At 42.3% G+C, this 27460-nt stretch overlaps 1 protein-coding gene across 1 annotated transcript in view; it reads left to right on the top strand.

The window, feature by feature from the left end:
- The window catches only part of LOC306753494 (uncharacterized protein), a gene marked incomplete at its 5' end in the record, with an annotated part of 106909 nt that overhangs the window by 4267 nt on the left and 75182 nt on the right, over positions 1-27460 (top strand). Inside the window, 3 exon segments of the mRNA XM_079237369.1 lie at positions 21394-21495; positions 22724-22822; positions 25383-25481. Coding sequence (XP_079093495.1) covers positions 21394-21495; positions 22724-22822; positions 25383-25481 — 300 coding nt within the window.

Genomic DNA, 27460 nt, shown 5'->3' with positions numbered 1-27460 from the left:
TGTTTAGTTTAAGTACAAAAATTATATTCAGCACTGCATGAAATATCATTCCTTCCATTGTTAGCCTCCCTGTTTTTTAACCTTGCTTTAGTAATGTATTCCAGGCCGACAGTATGCATCCATTGAGCAGTATGCTATGTTTTATGGTTCTTACTGGAAGCTGAAAAACAATAGCAATGCATTACGAGCACCACTGAGACCAATGCAGCGTGCAGCCATTAAAGCTGCTAGATTGCATGCAGCAAGCAAACATGTATAATTGAACTACAAGCTGTGCTGTGGTTTTTTCAAGCTACAGCGCCTGAACAAGTTGTGTCTCTTGTAGCGTTGCTGTCATTCCCACTTTTCGGATTGGTCGACCGGTAAACTGCTTATTGGTGGGCTGGACCAATTCATTAGGCGCTTAAACCACATCTTTAATATGCAGTGCATGTTGAGGCATTTGGCTTCTCTGCTTTTGTCCGAAGCATCTGTCTAAAAACTGCATAAAACCAATATTGATATTTGTGCAAAAAGCCATCTGTGCGTTGACCTTTTTAAGGCGCTAGAAGAGTGCAATATTTCTCCCAGCAGGGACTGAAAATTGGCACCAGGATAGCGTCAGTGTGTGTAACCAAATGGGCTTCAGGGCAGCAAAGTGTAATGAAAACACGATTGTTGGCAAAAATGTCCCTTCGTCCAGCGGGTTTCCTCTCTCATTTTGGATCTCATGCTTTTAGTGATGGTGTGACTCTGAAGCGGTCGCAGGGTTCACTGGCAATTTTAAAGAAATGTGCAGATTGTGAAAAAAGAAAGAGACAAAAACTACATAAAACGAAGGTTAAAGTCTCAAGTATTGTATGGATTATGAGGAGACTTTGTACAGTTATGCATGGTCCCCAGAGGATATGGCCAACATCTTCTATCAGGATATGGGTAATTGTATATCTCTATCATGATATATATCCCAATATAGCTGGTAAACCCTTGTGTAGATTAGATACTTGACAAATATAATGTAATCAGTATTTCTTTTTCATTTTTGAAATTTAGTGCAAAATATAATGAAAGTATTGCTATATTTATTTATTTGCAGTATTACAAACCAGGTTCTGTGGCCACAAACCCGTGGAAAAAATGTTGTATCACAGTTTTTCTGCATCAGATACATACAAATATTGAAACTATGCACATAGTTCTGTGTTTTCTGTCTGTAACTATGTGTTTTTTATGCTGCTGCCTGTTTTGGCCAGGTCTCCCTTGAAAAAGAGAGTTTTAATCCTGGTTAGTTTTAATCCTGGTAGGTTTAAATTAAAAATAAATCTAAAAAAATGCGTCTGAAAACTTGAAGCTTGCGTATCAACAACTACACTCAAGACTGTTAAACTCTGAGCACAATTTCATTGTTTCCACTCAAATAGTAGTTATAAATCAATCAGAACTGCAAGTTTTAGAGTTTCCACTTTCAGGAAGAAATGCAATTTCAACCGAATAAGAAAAATATGTGGTTCTAAAAGATGTTTGAGAAGACGAAGATTAGATTTTGTACTGCTTCAGCATTTCTTTGGCGAGGGGGTAGACTTCCAACTAGGATCGCACAAAGGGATGACTTGGATGTCTTTTATCTTGAAGTGAGCGGGGAATTAGTGATGGCGGATGGGAACGCTGCTGCTTCTGAGGTTTATATTTGGGAAGGACTCGATTCTGCCCCCCCCCCCCCCCCCCCCCCCAACCCCCTCCATCTCCATCTCCATCCCATCCTATCTCTCTTTATCTCTCGCTCTCTCAATGCCTCCCTCCCTCCCAGCATCTCCATCAGCTGGCAGAAGGTTGCATTGTTCAGCCACACTTCTGCTTCTGGGACTGGGGGGAAGGAAGCAGGGAACACACACACACACACACACACACACACACACACACACACACACACACACACACACACACACACACACACACACACACACACACAGGTCCCTTGTGACCAAGGCATTGTACCACTTTAATCCCCGGACACTTATTTAAGCCAAGATTCATATTTGCAGCCCCACTCCTTTGTGCTACTCTACATCTCTTTGTTCCCGGTCCTTTCTGGCCATTTCAATATTCCATCCTTTACATTTATTTTGTATTTATTTATGTCGCTTCTGTACGAAGACACAGACTTTTTACATTTACACAGTATGCAGAAGTTTTGCATGACGCTGCTAAGAGAGAATACTTGTAATTACTCCACTTTTTGGGATGGAAAACTATTGAAATAACCAAGAACATAACTGTGTAACGGTTCAGAAAACATTTACATTAAAAAGCAGTTTCGGAATGACCTTTTGTGCTTCAAATCTTACAAAACAATATTATAATACTATGTTCTTGTTGCTATACTGTAGTTTCTGCATCCATAAAGCAAGTTAGTGTAAGTATTCATAGATTTAAGTTAATAATTAAGATCATTTCATTGGGAAAATGTACTTGCTTCTTGAATTGAAGCTTCTAAAATGCAAAGACTGTTTTCTTTTAACTCCCATTATAGTGAACTACATACATTAGTTTTCTTTCCCTGTGGCAGATTCATTGATGTAAATAATTATCAGTAGTTGCAAACCACTCTATTGATTGTGCAACAGAGATACAGGATAAAACACAAAGGATATCAACAGCGTGCATAACAAATATTAACTTAGAAACAAATCAATGAATAAAGGATGCAATAATCAAAGATTGAGACCCTGAGTGGCTGACTTGATGTGCTTCTAAATGAACAATGGCAGTGGGTCAATGTCTGTTGTACAAAACAGACGTTTGTGTCGAGTGCAGCTGATTTTGCCAAACTTTTACCAGCACGTCTGTTTGTTTGAGGGCGACAGAACTATACTGACAGATAAAAGATAATTTGAGTAATGACTCATTCAAAGATCGATAAAACAAAGTCCTGAAACCCTCTCCTTTATCCGCCCCATTGTTGCAGAGTGTTGTTGTTGCAGAAACCGACTGAAAATACTCATCAAAGCTGGAGAAACTTATTTCTATCCTCCTAAATGCGTCATGAGTCATTTTCTAGTTTTTGATAATAAAAAAAAAAGAAGGAACACATGCAACGCATTCCTCAAGATGCAAACGCTGACGACGAAGATGACAAAGTCAGAAAGCAGTAACCGCGCTGAGGGGAGAGTAGCACGGAGGAGAATAGAGAGAGCCGAGATGAAAATGCGAAAGGAGAGGAAGGAGGGTTCGAGGAGGAAGGAGACATGTGGAGAAGAGGAGATGATGAGGAAGGCAGTTATGTTTTATGCCACCCTCGCAGGCACCAGACCTCGCTGTAACTCGGCTGTAGAGGGGGTTGCTGGGCCAGTCGATTGGTGCAGAGCCTGCCAAGCACCGTGATTGGTAGATGGGGGACGAGGAGGAGGAGGAGGAGGGGGAATTTGGGGGGCGGGAGGTGGGGGAATAACACACATCCCCAACATACTGCAAAAAAGAGATAGTGAAATCACATTAAACTGAGGGAGAATTAGAGGGAGCGTATACGGAGAGAGATGTGGAGGAGGGCGATTGATGAAGAGGCAGAAATTGGACGGAGAAGATGAGGCTGTTGTTCGTTCGGCCTTCTACCCTCTTTTCCTTTTACTCTCCTCTTCTCTCCCTGCAGCGCCCTCTTCTCTCTGAAGTTGGAGACAGACAGGAGGAACTGGGCCAGTCCTTTCATTAACACACACACACACACATATACCCACACACTTAAACCCGTCTTCATTTCACTGAACACAACACTGTATTTTAGTTTTCCCCCCTTTCTACAGGCAGATTAGTGTTGAGCACAGTATATTAAATTATCTGAAACAAGACACCTCGTTTGTGCAGCTTTTACAGGCCGAGATGCTGTTGCACAAATTAACTAATTATATATTTTGTGCATTGTATTTCTTTGTTAAGTCCCGCCCCTCATACACTGACTGAACCAATCGAAGCGCATGGCATCATGGCGCTCCGACCGGCGTCCGAAAACGGTCCGCCTCTTGCTCCCGAGACCCTCGTGCGATCGTTTCATCATCTTCAGGCTGGCTTTAGTGGTCAAACGTCGTGCAACAGAGAAACTCGTTACACCCGGAGAGGTTGGAAAGGGATGTACGTTTCCAAAACGTTAATTTTCTACTTAAAAGTCTATGGAGCGAAACATTAGCAGAGTGAGTTCGCACATCATCAACGAGCGTCAGCACTTCTGTGCTTTTTAATGATTGTAACAGTGAATAGCTACCGATAAAGATCCGGCTTTACAGGAACAGTGTTGTTCCCTCATTTCATTGTCTTCTGTCTCGATGCGTTGGTTCACGTTCACGCCGTGATCTGTGGCTTTAGCTTCTATCTTTCCTGTTTTCACTGATGAAGCCGTCTGACATCCCGATGTACACTTCAAACCCGTTTGTCTGCATCTCTATGCAATTGCTTTCCCCCCCCCCCCCCAAAATGTGATGATATTTATTCAGGAAGTGCAGTTCGTGACAGTGTGGTCTCCCTGGTAACACAGCTTTGTGCTTCACGGATGAGAAGTGTGGGGGCGGGGCTTAGTCCTGGAATATCTGTACAGTGCAGCGTACAGTGGCTTATGTGTGTTTTCTAAGGAAATATCAAGTCATTATGTGTAAAAGAAGATGCTGGCAATGAGCAGCAAATAATGGATCAGTAAATATGGTTTCAATAATGACTACGGTGAGGGGAAACGGGGACTGTGTCTCAGTGGGTGAGGTGTTGATGCATCGCACACAGAGTCACGACAAAGACAAAGTGTGAGTCTGTGTGTTTGTGTAAGAGAGTTAAAAAAAGAAGAAGAAAGAGAGATTCTTCTCGACTGTATTCTCAGCGAGGTAGAGGACATTTTGAAGGTGAGCAGCAGGGAGGAGACCAGACAGACAGTTTGTTTTCTGGAATATCTCACACGTTCATTCATGTGCGACAGAAGAGAGAGGGAGAAGGCTGACCTCGTCTCATGTGATAGTAGCAGGTGAAGGAGTGCGTCCAGCTCGTTTCCTTTAAATACTGCCGGGACTGTTAATGAGACCGACCAGCTCTGACGATGTCAACGTATGTCATTGGCTCAACAGTTTGTATGTAAAAGAGGGTGGAGTTGAGCTTGAGATGCCAGTCTACGCCGATTGTTTGAAAGACTATTGACGGCGGGGTGGGGATGTAATCCAGCCCACCTGCAACACTAATCTTTATTGATCACGCTACATGTTTAAACGGCAACCTGGGACTGAAATGCTCCCACTGAACGTGAGCATGAAAGTGGTAGTTTTGAGTTATTTGTGTCATTACATGTGTCAATTATATTTAAAGAGTACACTTGATTTGACATAATATCCAATAACAGTAGCGAGCAGCACTAGCTCCAAAAGTTGCTAAATCCAGCAAGAAAGTCAGCAACGCTGACAGCTGGTCCCTTCAGGCCTCCCAAAGCCACTCCCCCCCCAAAATAAATATTATTATAAACGTAAATGACGAACGTGGCCGTTGTTACTACCTCCAGCTTATAAGCTAGCAGACAAGAAGGATAAGCACAGGCTAGGATGTTAAAGTGGAGACCGCAGCCCGGTGTGGCCACGAGGCCCGAGAGTCAGCAGAGAGAGGAAACAGCCGCGCTGACGTTGGACCTGCGGCTAAAGTGCTCTATTGATTTCCTTAATTGCCTTTGGACTCTATGAGCTGCAAAGTTAAAGGCCGACAATCACACAGAACTTCTCTTCTTCTGCTGTTGTCTCTCTTTATCTTGATTTCCTCATCTGGCTGCGTGTCTTATATGAAACTGGGCCAACGAGAGACAAATATATATTTAGTTTAGCAAACAGCAGGAAAAAGAAATGCTTCATCTTTCAATAGAAGGTCAGATGTTTCAGTAAAAATCAAAAGCTTTTATACAAAATCCCAAAGAATAACAAAAACAATGTTCTGTTTGCTTGCGTCTCTCCAAAATCCCCAAAGATATAAATGTATTTATATTCCTCCATGTTAGGAACAGCATGTTTTCACAAACGTCAGCATCCACTGGATGAAGATTCCTGATCCCCAGAGGATGAACCCCACTGACTTTACTGCTAGCGCCGCCATGAGGTTGACAACTTTTACTGGGATATCTCCGCAACTATTAGGCGGATTGCCATGACATTTTGATCCAGTCATTCATTGTCTCCAGAGGATGAAATGCAGTATATCTGGTGATCGTCTTGACTTTTGGTTAATATTAAAGCTCAGAGCACAGAGCCGCTAACGAGGCCGTAGACGCTTACAGGAAGTTCTTGTCCCTTTTACCCCAAAAAATTGCTCATGAAATGTGCATTTCTTTTTTAATTAAACCACAGATATATGCTGTTTCTATTAACCATGGTGTTTCCCGTCGTCCGCGTCCTTTAATAATAACTGCGTAGGTCTTGTTAAACTTCTAATTTATTGATATCGCCTCCAGAACAAATCCAGCAGCATCGGCCCTGGCTGAGACTTTTCCTCGCTTTCCGCTTATTTATTTAGTTGTGCCACTCCCCGTTTGATATTGAGGCGAAGCAGACGTTGCAAAGGTGGTGGCAACAGGGCTTCTTCGTTTCTTCGTGTGCGTGCATGTCGGGGCGGTTCGGTCGCTCACGTGTGGCGCCGCTCGTCCCTGTTGGCGCACTGTGTGGGCCAGATGTTTAATTTATTCATGACCGGTGCTCCGCCTCTGTCAGAAGACATTAGCCAAGCAGTGCTACAGCAGCTTTCTTTCTTTCTTAGTTGTTTTATTTGACATTGTTTTGTGAGCCCACGCAGCTGAGGAGAGAGAGAGAGAGAGAGAGTGTGTGTGTGTGTGTGTGTGTGTGTGTGTGTGACGAGGAGGATCGATGTCTGTCTTTTGGGTCTTTCTGTCTGACTCCCTGTTCCCTCCCACCCCTCTGGACTGGCGTAGTGAGTCTACCTCAACAACACACCATGCGTAGACGTGCACACGGCCTCACATCCGCCTGGGATCCAGCAGCTTAGTGACATCATCTGCTGTCATCCAATGAGAGGAGAGCGGTGCACACCTGCCCAGCCAATTGCAAGGAGACCGAGCGAGGGAACGATCCTGCAGCTGACAGTGAGGACTAGTTGGAGGGGAGGTTTTCTCTCTGTCTGGAGTTAAAAAAGCTTAAAAAAAGAAACCAACAATACGGTCAATTTGTGATTTAAATACGTATAAAAGATCACAGATTTAGAGTCGGCTCACATTCAGCTGCAGTGAAAAAGTGACAGTTAAAGAGCAGAAAAGAGGAGCTGAAGAGTTTGTGTACGCCAGGTCTTTTTTTAATCCTCCTCTCATGTGCTGTGAGAGCACTGAGACTGCAGTAGCTGAGCGGCCAATCAGATCGCAGCACCAGTCAGAGGCAGGACAACACACACACACACAGACTCACACACACAATCACACACACCCTCATCTGCATATTCTCTGTTGATTAAATAATATATGCAATAACATTTGATGCGTTCCTTTTTCTTAGAGGGAATGTATCTGTTTTTATGTCACTAATTATTGATATGCAAATCGATAACCGTATTGATTCTTGATTCAAAATGAGTTTTGTCTACTTTTATCACTTTTCTTTGCAAGAAACTGGAACTGACGGTTATTGTTTACATGTATTAAAGACAGTCGTCACACTTTACTGCTGCAGTCTGATGCAGTAGCACGAGTGACCACTAGGGGCCGATAGAGGACCTGGAAGTTATTGATGACCTGGTGAGCTGTGCCTGATTTAGTTTTGTCCATCACACACACATATTATGGAGTATGATAGAATATTCCAACTAATTAAATGATTGGCTTTAGACTATTAGTAGACTGTTAGTAACTAGCTGTTAGTAGATTGACAGATAATTAATTGTTTCCAGCATCTCAAATGTGATGATTTGCTGAAATACATATCTTAAATAATTCTGCAGTTTCTGTGCAAAACCATCAAGAAGCTCATTACAATCCAGAGCCCATGACCTGATCAGTCGTTATTGATAAGTAATCGAGCAGTCGGAGCTCTCAGGAAGGTTTCCTCCTTAAAGTATTAAACATTTTTATACAGATATGTTTGTGATTCGTTGAAGCCACAAAACAACTTTTATGTGATGATCCCGTCTCTCATCTCGAAAGAATCTGACCAAACATATTTCAGTTAGTATGCAGAAATCTTTAATATTTGTAACTCACAGAAGACGGTCCACAAATGTGTCATTTGACTATGTTTTTATGTCAAATGTAAATATGTATTTAGAGAGTAAATTATGCATATTTGCAAATCGCTCTGTTTTTTCGTAGATGTGACTTTAAAAAAACAAACATGTTTGTGGATCGTGAATTATTTGTTGTTCATGGTACACACTTGTGAGTTGCAAATATAACAATACAAAATCTGTCGCGGTTTACTATGCGACTCTACAGACGGAAATATTGACACAGGTAAAACTTTCGTCTCACTGGTTAAAAAAGGTCCATTTAGACGTCAGTGATTACATAGTTTTTATTATGTTTTGCACACCGGTGGGTTAGTTTCCCTTAACATCCAATGAACTCAGTGCAGCGCTTGCGAATTGAGGAACCTCAGTTGCCATGGCAACCCCTCCCTCCCTCCTTCACAGATGTCATAAAACACCAAAGACGCATCAGGATCATTACACCGCCGCGTGTCTGCGTGTAATGATCGTGTGAGACGCCTTCCGACCCGCAGCGACAGGACAGAGAAATTCCTCCGCTTTTACTTTTTAATTTATAAATGATCGTTGAACAAATGGTATAAATATAAAGTGTCCGAATAGATGCAGCGTTCGCTTCTATCTGGAATAATTCTGCTGGATGTGATGCGTCAGTGAAACAAGGCTGAGACTCTCCACATCACTGAAGTTGACCCAGTTCCATTTTCATGCGATCTGATCTTCATTAACGTGTTTTTTTTTTAGGGAGCAATCGGTGTAGACCCCATTATATGTCTCAATGAGAAGCTCAGTCTTCTAATGGAAAAACACTGATTAATACGACCGTAGAAAAGTACGTGGGATAATAATTTAGCAGAACAAACGTCCTGCCTGCTGCTCCCTTGGTGAAACCTCCCTCTGCAGCAACGAGAAGGAGGAACAATGGGTGTCGACCTTCTGACCCTCAGATCCTAGTTCATGGCCCGGGTCAGCAGGTGTCTCGCCTTTATTTACCCAGCATAGTACCTATTGAGCGAGTCCTATCCAAGACAACAGTATGAACATTTCACATGAAAGCACCACCAGCAGAAAAACAATATAAAAGAGACTTAAAGCAAACAGCAAATTGCATCAACCAATGAATTAGTGTGATACAATAAGAGGACGAGTACGTTCAGTGATCAAATCATCTAGTTTGAAGTGTCTCTGTAGCTCACATCAAGATGAGGGTTCAACATATTGTGCTTTGATCTTTTTTTAAAGCATGTATTCTTAAACCTTAACATGGTTTATAGTGCTAAATGCAGGGCCTACATCCAGGCACATGTTTGCTAACTCTGCTCTGAAGCTGTAGCAAAGAGAAAAAACATGATATTTCTGTTAAAAAGCTTAATACTTTTTCATGTGAAAGTAAACTTGTGTTGGCTTCGGTTTAAATAGCTTTTGTTCGCATGGTCTTAACGTGGGTACTGAGAGGCTGACTTTATGAATGCTTGAGTATTTCGCCTGAGTGGCTGAAGGCAGTCGGGAGCATCTTCACGCATCGTGTCTCATAAGGCTGACGGACATTAAGCGATTTGATGGGGACTCAGTGTCGAGCTTAAAGAGACTTAAACCGGACGACTGGCTGCGGCCTTGATGGACTGTAATCTGTTGCAGTCATGAGTCAGACTTTGGTTCCACTGCATCGAATAGTCCAGCATGTATTCATCATGTGGCCATTCATTTATACGTCCTTTTCCCATTTTTTGACTTTCTGGGAATGAGTACTCACGTGTCGATAGCATTGCTTTACCTCTTTTCGTAGAAGAGATGATATATATATATATATATATTTTTAAATCTTTATAATATACAAGTTTTTACTTGTATAATTCTGTTTACGAGTTGTAAAAAGCCTGCTGAGACTCAGGAGGGAGCTCTACAAAGTCTGAAGCGTTTGCTCATTGGCTCATTGGGTGAATTTTTGGGGATTAGAGGCTACAGGGTGGTTTGGTTGGGAGAGGAGGAGAGGAGGAGAGGAGGAGAGGAGGAGAGGAGGGCTTGCTCGCCATTCTGCTAACAAGTGGACGGCTCTTTTAAAGCGTAAAGCTGCTGCAAGGAACTAAACATTTGTGTTGATTTAAGCGTCCCTGTGGACAAAAGCGGTAGTGTTTCCAAGCAGCAGAGTCACTGCTGCATATGAGCAATAACCATGCATCTATATCAGGGCTGCAAGTAACACATTGTGGATTCATCTTTTCATTTTTAACTTCAAATGATGACGCTAATTTTCCTACGAAAAGGTATTTTAATTTTTAATGATATAAAATGAAGAAAAGCGTAAAATCCTCACAATCGAGACCCTGGATCCAGAGAATATTTAGCATTTGGGAATCAAATAATTGTTGTCTGAGCTCTAGACTCATTTCCTGATCTGCCACTACGTTTATTATTATAGATGTATGAACATATGTATGTTTTGTTGGTCACTTAGAGGAAGATAAAAAAGCTAAAAGCAAAGTAATGAATTGAACCTAACTACCACTGCTGCAGACTAGCTGGCTGGCGAGTCTTCCACCGCGCTAACCAATGCGGTTTACCTCTTTAATACCTGAGGAACCTTCGTAATCCTGCTAATCTGTCTGCTGGGCTCCGGGCCCTGAAGCCTCAGCTGTGTTTGTGTCTGCTCCAGTCCCCCTGACTGTGTTTACGCAGGAGATCCGGATGCAGATATGGAAAGTCGGGCAGGGATTCCCTAAAGCGTGTTTCATGCTCGCAGACACGCGACTGGAGGAGGCGGAAACCGCCGCAGCTGTCGAGGCGGAGCTGGTTTTAACTTCTTTATATACACAGTCGGGTAGTTCAGCCTCGGGGTCGGGTCCCTCTGAAGGTCGGGAGGTGCCTCGTTGTTTCCCCTTTTAATATTGTAGGTTGAATCATTTGACCTCAATGCAGCAAATGTCCGTCATTCAATTGATCTCCTTCAACACCCAATTCTTAAAAGTCACGAAACAAACACTCAGTGAAGTTTAGAAGTAGAAGAAGAAGCTCCAGCAGCAGCGTAAACGTGGTCAACATGTGTCTTTAAAAAGCCGCACATGTGCATGTGTGGCTGCACATGCACACGAGATAACAGGAAACAGGCCTGGAGGGAATTAACTGATTAGATTGTTGTGGTTGAAGGTCAAAGGTCACTGCTTTGGCCATAACTCAAGAATTCATATGCTAATTGTGCCAATTTTACCCAGTCGTCTAGTAGGATAAAAGCATTTTGGGGCAGACCTGGATGTAAACCGCAAAGAGGATTTCACTTCAAGACCACAACTGCAATGCCTATTGAATGTTTATTTATTTGATCAAGACATTTCTCGTTGTTTACCTGTACATACAAAAACACTCTGGTCTTGGTCTTGACCCGGTCTCTAAACACTCTGGTCTTGGTCTTGACCCAGTCTCCAAACACTCTGGTCTTGGTCTTGACCCGGTCTCTAAACACTCTGGTCTTGGTCTTGGTCTTGGTCTCCAAACACTCTGGTCTTGGTCTTGACCCAGTCTCCAAACACTCTGGTCATGGTCTTGACCCAGTCTCCAAACACTCTGGTCATGGTCTTGACCCGGTCTCTAAACACTCTGGTCTTGGTCTTGACCCAGTCTCCAAACACTCTGGTCATGGTCTTGACCCGGTCTCCAAACACTCTGGTCTTGGTCTTCACCCGGTCTCCAAACACTCTGGTCTTGGTCTTGACTTGATCTCAAAACACTCTGGTCTTGGTCTTGATCCGGTCTCCAAACACTCTGGTCATGGTCTTGACCCGGTCTCTAAACACTCTGGTCTTGGTCTTGACCCGGTCTCCAAACACTCTAGTCTTGGTCTTGACCCGGTCTCTAAACACTCTGGTCTTGGTCTTGACTTGATCTCAAAACACTCTGGTCTTGGTCTTGACTTGATCTCCAAACACTCTGGTCTTGGTCTTGACCCGGTCTCTAAACACTCTGGTCTTGGTCTTGGTCTCTAAACACTCTGGTCTTGGTCTTGACCTGGTCTCTAAACACTCTGGTCTTGGTCTTGACTTGGTCTCCAAACACTCTGGTCTTGGTCTTGACTTGATTTCCAAACACTCTGGTCTTGGTCTTGACCCGGTCTCCAAACACTCTGATCTTGGTCTTGGTCTCTAAACACTCTGGTCTTAGCCTTGACCCGGTCTCTAAACACTCTGGTCTTGGTCCTTACTTGGTCTCTAAACACTCTGGTCTTGGTCTTGGTCTTGGTCTCTAAACACTCTGGTCTTGGTCTTGGTCTCTAAACACTCTGGTCTTGGTCTTGACCCGGTCTCTAAACACTCTGGTCTTGGTCTTGACCCGGTCTCCAAACACTCTAGTCTTGGTCTTGACTTGATCTCTAAACACTCTGGTCTTGGTCTTGACTTGATCTCTAAACACTCTGGTCTTGGTCTTGACTTGATCTCCAAACACTCTGGTCTTGGTCTTGACCCGGTCTCTAAACACTCTGGTCTTGGTCTTGGTCTCTAAACACTCTGGTCTTGGTCTTGACCCGGTCTCTAAACACTCTGGTCTTGGTCTTGACTTGGTCTCCAAACACTCTGGTCTTGGTCTTGACTTGATTTCCAAACACTCTGGTCTTGGTCTTGACCCGGTCTCCAAACACTCTGATCTTGGTCTTGGTCTCTAAACACTCTGGTCTTAGCCTTGACCCGGTCTCTAAACACTCTGGTCTTGGTCTTGACTTGGTCTCTAAACACTCTGGTCTTGGTCTTGGTCTTGGTCTCTAAACACTCTGGTCTTGGTCTTGGTCTTGGTCTCTAAACACTCTGGTCTTGGTCTTGGTCTCTAAACACTCTGGTCTTGGTCTTGACCCGGTCTCTAAACATTCTGGTCTTGGTCTTGACCCGGTCTCTAAACACTCTGGTCTTGGTCTTGACCCGGTCTCTAAACACTCTGGTCTTAGCCTTGACCCGGTCTCTAAACACTCTGGTCTTGGTCTTGACCCGGTCTCTAAACACTCTGGTCTTGGCCTTGACTTGGTCTCTAAACACTCTGGTCTTTGTCTTGGTCTTGGTCTCTAAACACTCTGGTCTTGGTCTTGACCCGGTCTCTAAACATTCTGGTCTTGGTTTTGACCCAGTCTCTAAACACTCTGGTCTTGGTCTTGACCCGGTCTCCAAACACTCTGGTCTTGGTCTTGACTTGATCTCAAAACACTCTGGTCTTGGTCTTGATCCGGTCTCCAAACACTCTGGTCATGGTCTTGACCCGGTCTCTAAACACTCTGGTCTTGGTCTTGACCCGGTCTCTAAACACTCTGGTCTTAGCCTTGACCCGGTCTCTAAACACTCTGGTCTTGGTCTTGACTTGGTCTCTAAACACTCTGGTCTTGGTCTTGGTCTTGGTCTCTAAACACTCTGGTCTTGGTCTTGGTCTCTAAACACTCTGGTCTTGGTCTTGACCCGGTCTCTAAACATTCTGGTCTTGGTCTTGACCCGGTCTCTAAACACTCTGGTCTTGGTCTTGACCCGGTCTCTAAACACTCTGGTCTTAGCCTTGACCCGGTCTCTAAACACTCTGGTCTTGGTCTTGACCCGGTCTCTAAACACTCTGGTCTTGGCCTTGACTTGGTCTCTAAACACTCTGGTCTTTGTCTTGGTCTTGGTCTCTAAACACTCTGGTCTTGGTCTTGACCCGGTCTCTAAACATTCTGGTCTTGGTTTTGACCCAGTCTCTAAACACTCTGGTCTTGGTCTTGACCCGGTCTCCAAACACTCTGGTCTTGGTCTTGACTTGATCTCAAAACACTCTGGTCTTGGTCTTGATCCGGTCTCCAAACACTCTGGTCATGGTCTTGACCCGGTCTCTAAACACTCTGGTCTTGGTCTTGACCCGGTCTCTAAACACTCTGGTCTTAGCCTTGACCCGGTCTCTAAACACTCTGGTCTTGGTCTTGACCCGGTCTCTAAACACTCTGGTCTTGGTCTTGACATGGTCTCTAAACACTCTGGTCTTGGTCTTGACCCGGTCTCTAAACACTCTGGTCTTGGTCTTGACCCGGTCTCTAAACACTCTGGTCTTGGCCTTGACTTGGTCTCTAAACACTCTGGTCTTGGTCTTGACCCGGTCTCTAAACATTCTGGTCTTGGTCTTGACCCGGTCTCTAAACACTCTGGTCTTAGCCTTGACCCGGTCTCTAAACACTTTGGTCTTAGCCCTGACCCGGTCTCTAAACACTCTGGTCTTGGTCCTTACTTGGTCTCTAAACACTCTGGTCTTGGTCTTGGTCTTGGTCTCTAAACACTCTGGTCTTGGTCTTGGTCTCTAAACACTCTGGTCTTGGCCTTGACTTGGTCTCTAAACACTCTGGTCTTGGTCTTGACCCGGTCTCTAAACATTCTGGTCTTGGTCTTGACCCGGTCTCTAAACATTCTGGTCTTGGTCTTGACCCGGTCTCTAAACACTCTGGTCTTGACCCGGTCTCTAAACACTCTGGTCTTAGCCTTGACCCGGTCTCTAAACACTCTGGTCTTGGTCTTGACCCAGTCTCTAAACACTCTGGTCTTGGTCTCTAAACACTCTGGTCTTGGTCTTGACCCGGTCTCTAAACACTCTGGTCTTGGTCTTGACCCGGTCTCTAAACACTCTGGTCTTGGCCTTGACTGGTCTCTAAACACTCTGGTCTTGGTCTTGGTCTCTAAACACTCTGGTCTTGGTCTTGACCCGGTCTCTAAACACTCTGGTCTTGGTCTTGACCCGGTCTCTAAACACTCTGGTCTTGGTCCTTACTTGGTCTCTAAACACTCTGGTCTTGGTCTTGGTCTTGGTCTCTAAACACTCTGGTCTTGGTCTCTAAACACTCTGGTCTTGGTCTTGACCCGGTCTCTAAACACTCTGGTCTTGGTCTTGGTCTCTAAACACTCTGGTCTTGGTCTTGACCCGGTCTCTAAACACTCTGGTCTTGGTCTTGACCCGGTCTCTAAACACTCTGGTCTTGGCCTTGACTGGTCTCTAAACACTCTGGTCTTGGTCTTGGTCTCTAAACACTCTGGTCTTGGTCTTGGTCTCTAAACACTCTGGTCTTGGCCTTGACTGGTCTCTAAACACTCTGGTCTTGGTCTTGACCCGGTCTCTAAACACTCTGGTCTTAGCCTTGACCCGGTCTCTAAACACTCTGGTCTTGACCCGGTCTCTTGTTTAGGGTGTCTTCACTACAACACTGGCAATAACTTTACTTTGAACTCTTCTCTTATCTTTGCCAGTAAGTTAAGAAAGGAAACAACTCTTCTGGTGTAACTGCTACTAAATCCTAAACATCTTTAACATGACGAGACGTTTTTCCTTTTAATCCATAAAGGTTTAGAACCAATGTTTCATTCGCTAAAATCATAATCTAAAAAGTAACCCGTAACTCCAGCTGTCAGCTGACGTAAAAGTATGAAGCGGCACAAACTTGGGAGCGACTTTCATTTCAACATTGTGCTTTTAACAAGTGTCTTGAACACACTCGCCCTCTGATCCCGTGTTGCTCCAGTGGGAGTTTAGATTAACGCCGGAAACTCTTCTGTCTCACCCCTCCTCCTACATGCTCTGGACTTTCTCACTGCAAGCCAGGTATTTTTAGCTGTGACATAATGCCCTCTCTCTCTCTCTCTCTCTCTCTTTCTCTCTCTCTCTCTCTCTCTCTCTCTCTCTCTCTCTCTCTCTCTCTCGCTCACACACAGACTGTCCCTCCCCCTCCTCTCCCCTCTCCTCCCTTGCCCCATCCATCCCTCTCTCCCTATAGCTTCCAGAGCTATAGTGCTAGCTGCAACAGTAAGTGAGTGCTCAGGTTTCACTCTTTCAGCTGCAGGCTGAGAAAACATGGCAGTGGAGGAGGCAGCAGACTATTTGGCAGAAGTAAGTCTCTACTGTCTGTTTACTGTAAAGTCACGGAGCTCTCTGACTGTAAACAGACTCCCCTCTCTCTCTCTCTCTCTCTGCTACGTTGCATTAACGCTAACAAGATTTGGGGGTAATTTACAGCCAGTGGGATTAAGTGATGTTGTCTCCCGGTCCCGGAGACGTTGTCGGATGAGGCGGTTGCTGGGGTCGTTGATGGGACGGGTCGCGGTGGCAACTCTGCTGCACCACTCTGCTGCAGTCTGCGTGGATGTGTGTGTGTGTGTGTGTGTGTGTGTTAGAAAATGTCTGCATTCTTACCTGCTTCACTGTGATGGTGCGTTTGATACATTCCCGTGTGTGTGAGTCTGTGCATACATGTTTTGTGTTGTGTGGACACAGCGTCATGTTGCAGAGGGATGTGAATGGAAGCACCTGACCTTGGAGGGTGCTGCGTGCTCTCTGTGTGTGTTGGTGTTGAAATGGGAAAAAACAGGACTGAAAGAATAATAATTAGAATAAGAAGAGAGAGAGAGGTTGAGGTTCTGAGTTTGTTGATTTCCTCATTCATTTAAATCCACTTTGTGAGGGAGAAAGACAGACGAGCCCCAAAAGTCTCCCTGAACCTGCTGACATGTGATACACAATATATGCCAGCTCATCGTTGGCTTACCGCAGGACCCAAGCAGCATTTTAATGATGCTCAACTCAGATATTAACATTTGTCTGAGCTACAAATAAGCAGGATGGCTTCCAGCGTATATACTTTAGTGTTAAAAAGAGACATATACATGTTTTGCTTCCAGTAAACAGGTGTTTCTATACAGAAACGCCTGCTGACATGAGTGACTGCCGGTGTCTCGTGTTGGGGAGCAGCTCCCATGTTGGAATGTGTGTGACTGCGATCTGGAAAAAGAGCGACCGAAGCATTCTTTGAATAACTCTCGTGGATAAATAAAGTTACACCGGAACGACAGACGTCTCCGCTCTGCGGTTAACAACCCGAAACATAATCTCACACGACTAATCTGGAGTCCTGTTTTTTTTTTTATGTTCCAAAGTCCTACTTCTCCACCAGAATCCGTGCAAAAAAAGACCATGTTTTTTTTTTTTTTACAGATACATAATTAAACACATTAGAGGAGAGAGGATACAACCTCAAAACTCAGTGGTTACACGACTTTCACAGAGTAGAACAAACAGAATATTGTCTTGTTTTCTTTTTTAGAGTCTAGCTGCTTCCGCTAAAGGGTTGGATTTTGTTCATGTATTAAACTCCAAATCACACCCATCGGATATTTTCAGATTTCTCACAATTTGTAGCACTTACAACAGCTGCCACTAACTATTCTTTGTTGTATTATTAATTAATTCTTACATTAGTTTCTTGATTGATCACTTTAATGTTTGGTCAAAAAACAAAACAGACAATAGTGAAATTGTCATCTTTGTACTGCTTGTTTTGTGCGTCTAAAACCTGAAAATAAGCAGTTTACTGAATACATTTTTACAGAATCCAAACGATTGATCGCTCATCGTTTAAACAGCTGCCCTCAGCTTTAATACAGACTTGATAGTAATGTGAAGAACAACGCGGTCACAACTGCATTCCTGGCTCACACCAACCGATGTGGCACCGGTCCCAGAGCCGGAGAAACCTGAGAGGCACGATGATGATGATGATGATGATGAGTACGGAGGAAGAGTTGACGCCAGGAATTTGAGCAGAAAGACACTTTAATTGATTCTATATCTGCAGTCGAAGGACTTCCATAGGACTCGTATACGTGACACTCCTGTGTGCACGTATACATGTGTGCACGTATATGTGTGTGCACGTATATGTGTGTGCACGTATATGTGTGTGCATGTGTACATGTGTACATGTGTCTGTCTGTCGTTCTCACGATGTGTTCAAATCTCATCTTGTAAAATGTAGTCTTTGGTGAAAACACTTCAATAAATACTGTTTGAAGGAGATGAGTTCACTGCGATATAAAATAGATATTAGAGAGATAATTGTTGCCTGTTTGACTTCCTAACACAGCTTATAATAACATTAAAACCAGTGATTGAATTTGTCAACAAGAATACAATCTTTTATTTCTTAATCAGTTGAGTTGTGCGTTCTATACAAATAACCACGACGGATGACTATAGCAAAGTAAAAAGATAATATTTTAACTGACTTTGAAATGATTTGTGTTGACTACCAGCTGCTCAAACACAACTGTATGACCCTTCTAAAGGTGGAGGTGTGTTACAAGTCTTCAATTAAACACATTTACATCATCTGTCAACTAATCATAGTCGTAGACAACAAATACCTTCATAGAGACCTGAGGCTTTTTGATAAATATAAACAATATTTGGAGAGACATTTGTCAGAGTTGAACTTGTAAACTGAATAAATAATAATAATGTGTAATGTATAAATAAATAGCTAAATAGTCTCTGCAGTCTTCTATTTTATTATGGTAATTATTCAGACGCCTGGATTTTTTGTGACTTTAAATACCAACAGAAAGATCTTGACAAAGTCATATAATCCATAGTTTTTGTAGTCCGTTGCACCCCGAGTGTCCTGATGTAGTTCAAGTTTAATCTGGTAGTTTGCGTCTGCTTTTGCCGCCGTTCTTCAAGTGGATATTTGACTTTCTGGAACTTATTTTTGAACGTTGAGTTGTGCATTTGTATTGAAAAAGAAGTAACGTTTTAAAGAGGAAACAGACGTAGTATTATCCTTAAATCTGTCATCATATCTCATTAATGAATCCATGTCCGTTATGACCGTATGTAAGGCCTTCTGTCGCTCTCGCCGCCAAGTTTAAATAAACTGTGAAGCGCTCGGCTGGACTCCAGTGCTCTCCGGTCAGAGTACTTTCTTATGGCGTGACGCTTTGAACTGGAACTCCGATAATGCTGTGAGTTATGAGCAGCCGAGCCCGCTGCCACGTTGAACTTAAAAGGCTTGGCTCTGTGCCTTACAACCGCTCTGGGGGTTGAGAACCCTTTCCGGCACGAGGCCTCCTCTGCCTTCACAAGACATCGGCAGAAACCAGCCGCAGGTTTTGTTTTTGATAAGAATGCTTTGATAATACTTTTTCCTTTTGTTACTAGTTACTGCACTGAGCCCGGCTTCAGTAATATTCAATTACCTTTCATTCAGTTTGTGTGTTTGCCGTCAGATTTATGAATGCAGGAGCTGATTATGCAATCAGGTGGAAGGAATTCAATTCCGGATTCAGGAACCTGTTAGTTTAAAAAAAGAAAAATCTCCAATAACCTGTGAAAATATTGCATTCATATGTTTTTGTTTTTATTGATTTCTCAATCTAGTTTTTTCTCAGCCGTCTTTTAAGTTATTTTGCAAACACTATAGAGATGTAACTCCAGAATTTGCCTGATGCATGTTTCTCTTCATGCGGAGGCAGAATCCGATGACACAAAGTTGCGTTTATTACGATATCCATGAGCCTCGTATCGGTCATCGACTGGAGATTCATGATAATCACGTTCAGGTTTTGATGTGAGGAAAGCTTCGACGTGTCCTGACAACATAGTCGGCCGGTGTTGGCGAGGTGGTTTCTGCTTAGTTGGCACTTTCCTGCTGTGATTTGTGGAAGTTCATGCGAGGTCGGACAGGAAGTGAGGAGGAAGTGATGCTGCACGAGTCAGAAACACGAACAAAAACAGCAATGTAGTCATAATAATAGTAATGATCAACTGTATTCAAGAGGTTTGTATAATACTCATTCAATAGGAAGTGTTTGTGTGATGTCATGGCGCCCGGTAACCCCACCCTTCACAGACTGCCTGCTGACACCAGAAACACTCGGTGTTTGTTCATGTGTGATGATGAACTCCGATAAGATCCATTCACTGACTGGGAAATGAGCTCAGCTGTCAGCTTTAGCCAACAATCCGTCTGTGACAACAAACCTCACGCTGCAGTGAGCACGTCCAGTTTAACCTCAACCAGTTAAAGCCTCCTGATGAATCTACAGGGACGCGTCACGGCGGGCAAAAACAAATACCTGATCGACATGGAGCATCAATGAATGTACAGGAATACAAAACAGCTATTTAACATAACTTTATTATATGAGAATAATGCTTTTATGTTGCTCTTGAGCAGATTTGGACACACATATATATATATATATATATATATATATATATATATATATATATATATATATATATATATATATATATATATATATATATATATTTTCTTCCAACAGTTGCACGGTTTCATTAAATGGAAATAATATAATATTAATATAATAATCATTTTAACACGCAACACACCCAACGTCTGCAGGACATATTTTATGTGTTTAACCCCTGAGGTCTGAGGTCATTTTCTCGATTTTACATAATTTCTTAAATTCAACTTTTTAAAGGCACTTGCATTATGATGCATACTCATGTGTTGTATATCAACATTTGCAGAACGATCTCCGCTCTCTATGTAACGAGGCACCATTGTCCTAAGGCACAAGTGTAAAGAGATAATATGGCCCTAAAGCTGAAAAAAGCTTGATATTTGAAATCCTTCGTCTGATCTCATCAGAGTTTAAAATATAGAATTGGTATCTGACACAGTCGTAAAGAGAGAAGAAATGTGGCATTCCTCCTCTTCCCCATGAAAAGTTAAATTAAGAAGCAGTAAAGCACACTTGCTCAGTTGTCGGGGTTTCTTACTTGGTCTGGTTTGACCATTAGCTCATGGTGGCTAATGGCTAATTTGGTTTGCTTTGTATCTTTGATTTATTGCATTTTATGTGACTTTAAATACCAAAAAAAAAACTCAGTTATTGAAGCCTGATGAATTATATTTGATCAGATACAGAGTAAACCCGGCTCCTTTTCCTGGAGTTTGGTAACCGAAGCTCATGAAGCAACATGAAACCAGAGACTCACACTGATGATCTTCCTTCCTGCCGGTTTGTCAACCCGATGCACTCACTGTTGCTACGCTGTGTTAAAAACAAAAACTATCGTTTGCGGTTCATGATTTTGGTTATTGGTGATGTGACGAGGCTTCGCTTCCACCTCAAAACGTCCATTTATAATTATATTGTGGCTTTTATTCAGCTTCTCAATACAACATGTATCATCATGTAATCAGCTTATCTCTGATTGCAGGGATTCATAATGATGCAATGACACATGAGCTGCAGCTTCTGACTAATGTGTTTCTAAATAACATAACCTAGAATACGCTCTGAGTAATTTAAGGTATTTAATTGCTGTTTTGGAATCCTACACGCTTTTTGTGTCTCTGTTCAGACATCCACACGTTGTTGTTTTTCTGAATGTGACATCCTGTGCATCTGTGTCTCCGTCCTCCTGCAGACGGACGTGAATGCCTGTTATCTGCGATCCGCTCGGGCCGGGAACCTCGAGAAAGCTTTGGACTACCTGAAGAATGGAGTCGACATCAATATCTGCAACCAGGTGAGCTACGGAGTCGCATGCGATCCTCAGAAAACAAGACTGCACCTCCACTTAGTAATATATTTGTAGGACTTTTAAAAGCTAATTTACCCCAAAATCTGTTTTACAAAACATCCATAAAAACCTCTCTCACAGTTCTGCAGCAAAACATATACTTTCCAACTGTCCAAATGCATCGATATCCCAAAATATATGGCTTAATACATGGCTTTTATATAATATTATTCCTCTCATTAAAGCTCTAAACTTAGCCGAATGTGGAGAATTAAGTTGGCTAAATTATTTTGTGTGGTGAAGCAGGACATAAGACAATTACAGTACAGTAATATTATAATATAGTAGAGTTCTCGGGGAAATTATTTTATTATTATTACAGATGATTAAAAACATAAACCAGCACAAATTGATAATTACCAACATAAGCCACCATATTTTGAACAGACACATTACAAACTAACACAAAAAACAGCAGAGTTTTCGCACTACTCTGTACTGCACTGCATGATGGGAAATGTGTACCGTCGCTACACACAACAGTGTCTGGAGTCGGAGCTCAAAGAGTGTCAACATTTAAATCCTGAAACTGTGGACTCAAATCTTTTTTTTTCTCCACAGTGTCGATAAACACCGAGCTAAAATAAAGCAGAATAGACCCGTAAACATACGGCAAACTATTTAGGTAAAGACTGTTTATTTACAGACTATAATCTGCACTCTACTGTGGAGAGAGAGAGCGAGAGAGAGAGAGAGAGAGCTCTTGACAGCTTTAGCCGGTCCTGACAATTTAAAGGAACATTTCATAAAAGTTGATGGTGTTAAAAATTAGTAGTCCCGCCTTCTCCCCTTTACTCGCATTGTTTTTGATTGAAATGCCTCAACAGGCCGTGAACCTTTGGTCTTCTCTTCACATTTATTCTCGCACATAATCAGGTCAACGCTATAATTCAACACTTTGGCTTCTGATCCAAATTCCTGCAGAACTAAAGACATCTCCATCAGCCTCAGATGTTAAGTGTTTTTGCAAATAATACACAATGTGTACCGTTTTGTCCCGGGTCTTTTATTTTGAAAAGGTTTGGATAAAAGATAAGCGTTATAAGGAAACAACAAAGAGGCCCGTCAGATATTTAAGTGTTCAATCTCTGGATTTTAAAATCTCTCTCTCACTCACTCTCTCTGTCTCTCTCTCTCTGTCTCTCTCTGTCTCTCTCCCTCTCTCTCTCTCCAGAACGGCCTGAATGCTCTCCATCTGGCCTCCAAGGAGGGCCATGTGGAGGTGGTGGCCGAGCTCATCAAGCACGGCGCCAACGTGGACGCTGCGACCAAGGTGTGTGTGCCACCCAGGAGTCACACACACACACACACACACACACACACACACACACACTGTGGTTTTGCATCGTCAGCTCCCTCCCAAAGTCACATTGCTCCAGCTGAGAGGTCGAGTGGACTGATGTAGGGGAAGGAGACTAAATCGTCGACTGTGTGTTTCCCACATAAATGTTTCTGTGTAATATATGTGACAGTGATGTCACTCCTCATCATCACGAGGAAGCTTACTTACATTTTCTTTGGGGATGCATCTCCTGCTGGTTCATAAGTTTGAACGTAGTCAGTGATGGAAAGTACTACTGTCGTTTTATGACGTTATACTTCTACTACGCAGATGTTGTGTCTTTTACTGCACAACATCTGCCTGACCGCTTTATTTACTGCAGCTCGGTGGTTCGTCCTTGAACCAGAAGTTAAAGTTAAATGCAGAGGTCGGATTTCCTGTTTGGACCTGAATGTAAGTGAGGATTATAATCTAAGTTTACAGACGACCGTTTCTCATCCACTTCCTGTCCGGTAGAAAAGCACATGCAGTGTCTCCAGATGTGTTGACGTGGGATGTTTGTGTTTATTAAAGTGTTGAGAAACTCCTCTTACTTCTGAAGTTCAGTAAACTCTTTAACAAGCTTCTTGGATCGGCTGGAAAATGCATCGTCACAAAGACGCCTTTAAAAACGCTGATAATACTAAAGAAGCTTATTTATATATATATATATATATATATATATATATATATATATATATATATATATATTTACTGTAATATTGCTTTGATAACTACATTTAATACAAATCTTTAATCATTTCATTCAATCTTTCTGTTTTTCATCAAGAACATTGTTTGTAGTCAGTGGCTTCCCCAATTTCAGGAGGTCTTCTTCTTCTTCTTCTTCTTCTTCTTCTTCTTCTTCTTCTTCTTCTTCTTCTTCTTCTTCTTCTTCTTCTGTTTTTTGTTCTTCTTCTTCTTTTTCTTCTTCTTGGTTTAGTTGTTCTTCCCTGTCTTGTCCTTTTTCTTGTTTGTTTCTTCTTTTTCTTCTTCTCCTTCCTCTCTGTCTCCTCGTCCATGTCCTTTTTCTTCTTCTTCTTCTTCTTCTTCTTCTTCTTCTTCTTCTTCTTCTTCTTCTCCTTCTTCTTCTCCTTCTTGTTGTTGTTCTCCTTCTTCTTCTCCTTCTTCTCTCTCTTCTTCTTTTCTTCTCCTTATTGTTCTTCTCCTTCTTCTCCTTCCTCTTCTCTGTCTCCTTCTTCTTTTCATCATTCTTCTTCTTATTATTGAGCATTTTCCCTCATCATCACTCCAATTTGCTGAGAAATCAGGGAGCAATCTAGGAAATCGTGTTTCTCTGTTCCATCACACCGAATAATGAGATTCAGGTTTCTCGTTTCCATGTTTTTACATCAACAGTTAATCACAAGCCTCCTTGAGGCCTCTTGTACCCAAAGACATGTATCACCCCCAGACTCTGCTATTTAGCATCTTTCACAACATAAAAAGCTGAACAAAGTGGAGCATTTAGCCCCTAAATAGCCAGATATTTCTATTTGGAGTGGACTATAAATCAACTGTATGGGGGATATTATGCCAGTGTTATTATGCCAACGGTTTCAAGTGCATATAAACACATGGACTGTTACAGTTCAAGCCCCAGTTTGTTTACAGCACATTTATTCCATTGTGTGCGTGTGTGTGTGTGTGTGTGTGTGTGTGTGTGTGTGTGTGTGTGTGTGTGTGTGTGTGTGTGTGTGTGTGTGTGTGTGTGTGTGTGTGCTTGTGCAGAGTGACAACACGGTAACAGCTGCTGTGTATAGCATTGCTGAAACACACACAACAGGTGCATCCATTAGACTCTCATAGCAACTCCTAGCATCCTCAGCATGGCGTTTCCTTCACTAGAGAGCTTTCTGTCCTACAACCTTCCAGTCAGGAAGGTTAAGAACAAAAGAAACGTCTCTCTATTATATGAAAGGAAGCGACAAACAAAATCATTTATGTAATTTTATGTACAGAAGAATCTAAGATCTTATATAATCTGTATTTTGTGTGTGTGTGTTTTGTGTTGTGATGTTTTATTAATGTGTTATTTAATTACCAGAGGAGATCTGAGAGCGAAAAACATGAAGAACATCGTCAGATATCATGTGTAGTATCAATAAAACCAAAATGAAGTGATTAAAATACTCAGAGGTGTGTTGTACCGTACATCTTAAAAAACAGGTACAAGTAATCTCAAAAATATATTGATATTATCCCTCAAATCTTCAATTTGAGGGATAATCTCAATATATTTTGTTTTATATATAATATATGTTTTAGTTATCAGCCCTTCCTGTTTGCAGTGTATCGACAAATATCACAGAAATACTTTGATCCTTAAATATGTGATGATTCTCAGGCAGGTTCTGCCACTGCAAGGAGAACATGGGGAGATTAAATCACACTGAAAAATTAAGATATGTGCATCATATCTGTGCGTGAAGGTTTAACTGTGTGAGGATTTCGGGACACGTTGTAAATTATACAAAAAAGTCTAAAATGTTTTTCCTGTTTTCCAAAGCAGAAAGGAAACACGGCCCTCCACATCGCCTCCCTGGCTGGGCAGACGGACGTGGTGAAGGAACTCGTCACCCACAGCGCCAACGTCAATGCACAGTCTCAGGTAACACACACACACACACACACACACACACACACACACACACACACACACACACACACACACACACACACACACACACACACACACACACCACATCACTGTTGTTAGAAATCCATGCTTGAGTGTGTGCATTCATGCAGATGAATGCGCATACAGCTATTTTACACACAGTGTGTGTGTGTGTGTGTGTGTGTGTGTGTGTGTGTGCTGTGTCAGCAGCTCTGCAGTGCTTCCTGGCCCACATTCAATCGTCACACACACACAACACACACACACACACACACACACACACACACACACACACACACACAGTCACTGTTCTGGTCACCACAGCAACCATAATAATGTCAACGTCACAGCCTTGTTGGAGCTGCCAAGAGGAAGACAAAATAAGTTTTCATTGCTGAGCTTTAATCTTCCGTGCTATTATACTGAACCTCTTTAATCGTGATTTTTGTTTTATTTTAAAGCAGAAGATCAGTGCACCGTGAGGAGAGCAGCTGATATAAGCTTTATTAAATGATGTATCTACTGCTGTCTTCATGGAGAGACAAGTTTCTAGCGTGTCATGTTTTCTCGTGATCTGTATTAGCTAGCCGCCTCCTGTCTTTATGCTAAGCTAATAAAGCTATATTTGCTGTATTGTTGTTCTGATCTCCCTAAACTAGTCCTGTAACGCTGTCACCTGAACAGCCCGATTATTATTTCTGCAAGGTTTAGTTTCAGATTGTTGGTGCTCAAAAAAGCGTTTCAGTAACATTATTATTATTATTGACGAGGTCGCTAATCTGCAGGTTTTTTGTATTCTTTAAAGTTATTTTTATTTCCACTGTGTCCTTTGTCATCGACGCATTGTGACTGTGACGTTTAAATGAAATGTTTTATGAGAGAATGTGTTGGTGCATTGACGCCAGGATAAATACACAAAAGGTAGGAGGAGGAGGAGGAGGAGGAGGAAGAGGAAGAGGAAGAGAAGGGAAGAGGAAGAGGAGGAAGAGGAAGAGGAGGAGGAGGAGAGGGGGAAGAGGAGGAAGAGGAGGAGGAGGAGAGGCTTTTTTTGCTTGTTGAAGTGATTTTTGGATCCTCGTGTTGCCATGGAGATCTGGCCTTGTTCTAGTGTCACGCCACACACACACACACACACACTCACACACACACACACACACACACACACACACACACACACACACACACACACACACGTCAACAGATCACCTTTATCTCTGTGGTATCAGGTGTGCGGTATGAGCGGAGGTGTCATGATATCTCTGCTGCAGAACACTCGTGGAGGTCGAGGGCAGATCTGAAGCACATTTTCTTTTAATTTAATTACGAACCCATTTATAGATTTCAAATGTCCGTTTTCCGCTGACCCGGTAAATTAAATACCCGACGAATGACGGCGCTTCATCTCATTAACGCAAAACCATCTTGTAAATCCAATATTGCCATAAAGCATCTTATCGATTTTCAACCTTGCACAAGGCGACCTAATGCAAGCTGAGATATTAATGAGATTCATCATTTACATTCTCAGCCTTTATTTTACTGTACATGTGCTCTATTTTCCTAATAATATGCGCTTTAACTCATTTAAATTCCCCGAAGACGACGTCCTGTAACTTGAGTCTTTTATTTTGTTCACTGCAGGTCATCTGCATAAATAAAACATCTACAGACAAACATACAACTCAACATATGTGAAGAATATAGTTTAAAGAACGTGGGTTAAAATTGATCTCGATTTAAAAATGTAAATAAATATTTAACTGAGAAATAAATTACCAGCTGTTAACTCCTCAACTATTATATGGGATTTTAGAAGTGAAAAGCTATTTACTATTTGATTTGTGTACTGTCTCACAATATAATAAAAATATTAAAAATAATAACACTACTAATGTATATTTACTTATGTATTCATACATAGATTAATTGTAATAATAATATTTCTCTTTCTGAAGTCTAATTTTGTTATT

The sequence above is a fragment of the Taurulus bubalis genome, assembly GCF_910589615.1.
Source record: "Taurulus bubalis genome assembly, chromosome: 2".
Classification (NCBI taxonomy): Eukaryota; Metazoa; Chordata; class Actinopteri; order Perciformes; family Cottidae; genus Taurulus; species Taurulus bubalis.
This window is presented reverse-complemented; position numbering and strand designations above follow the sequence as displayed.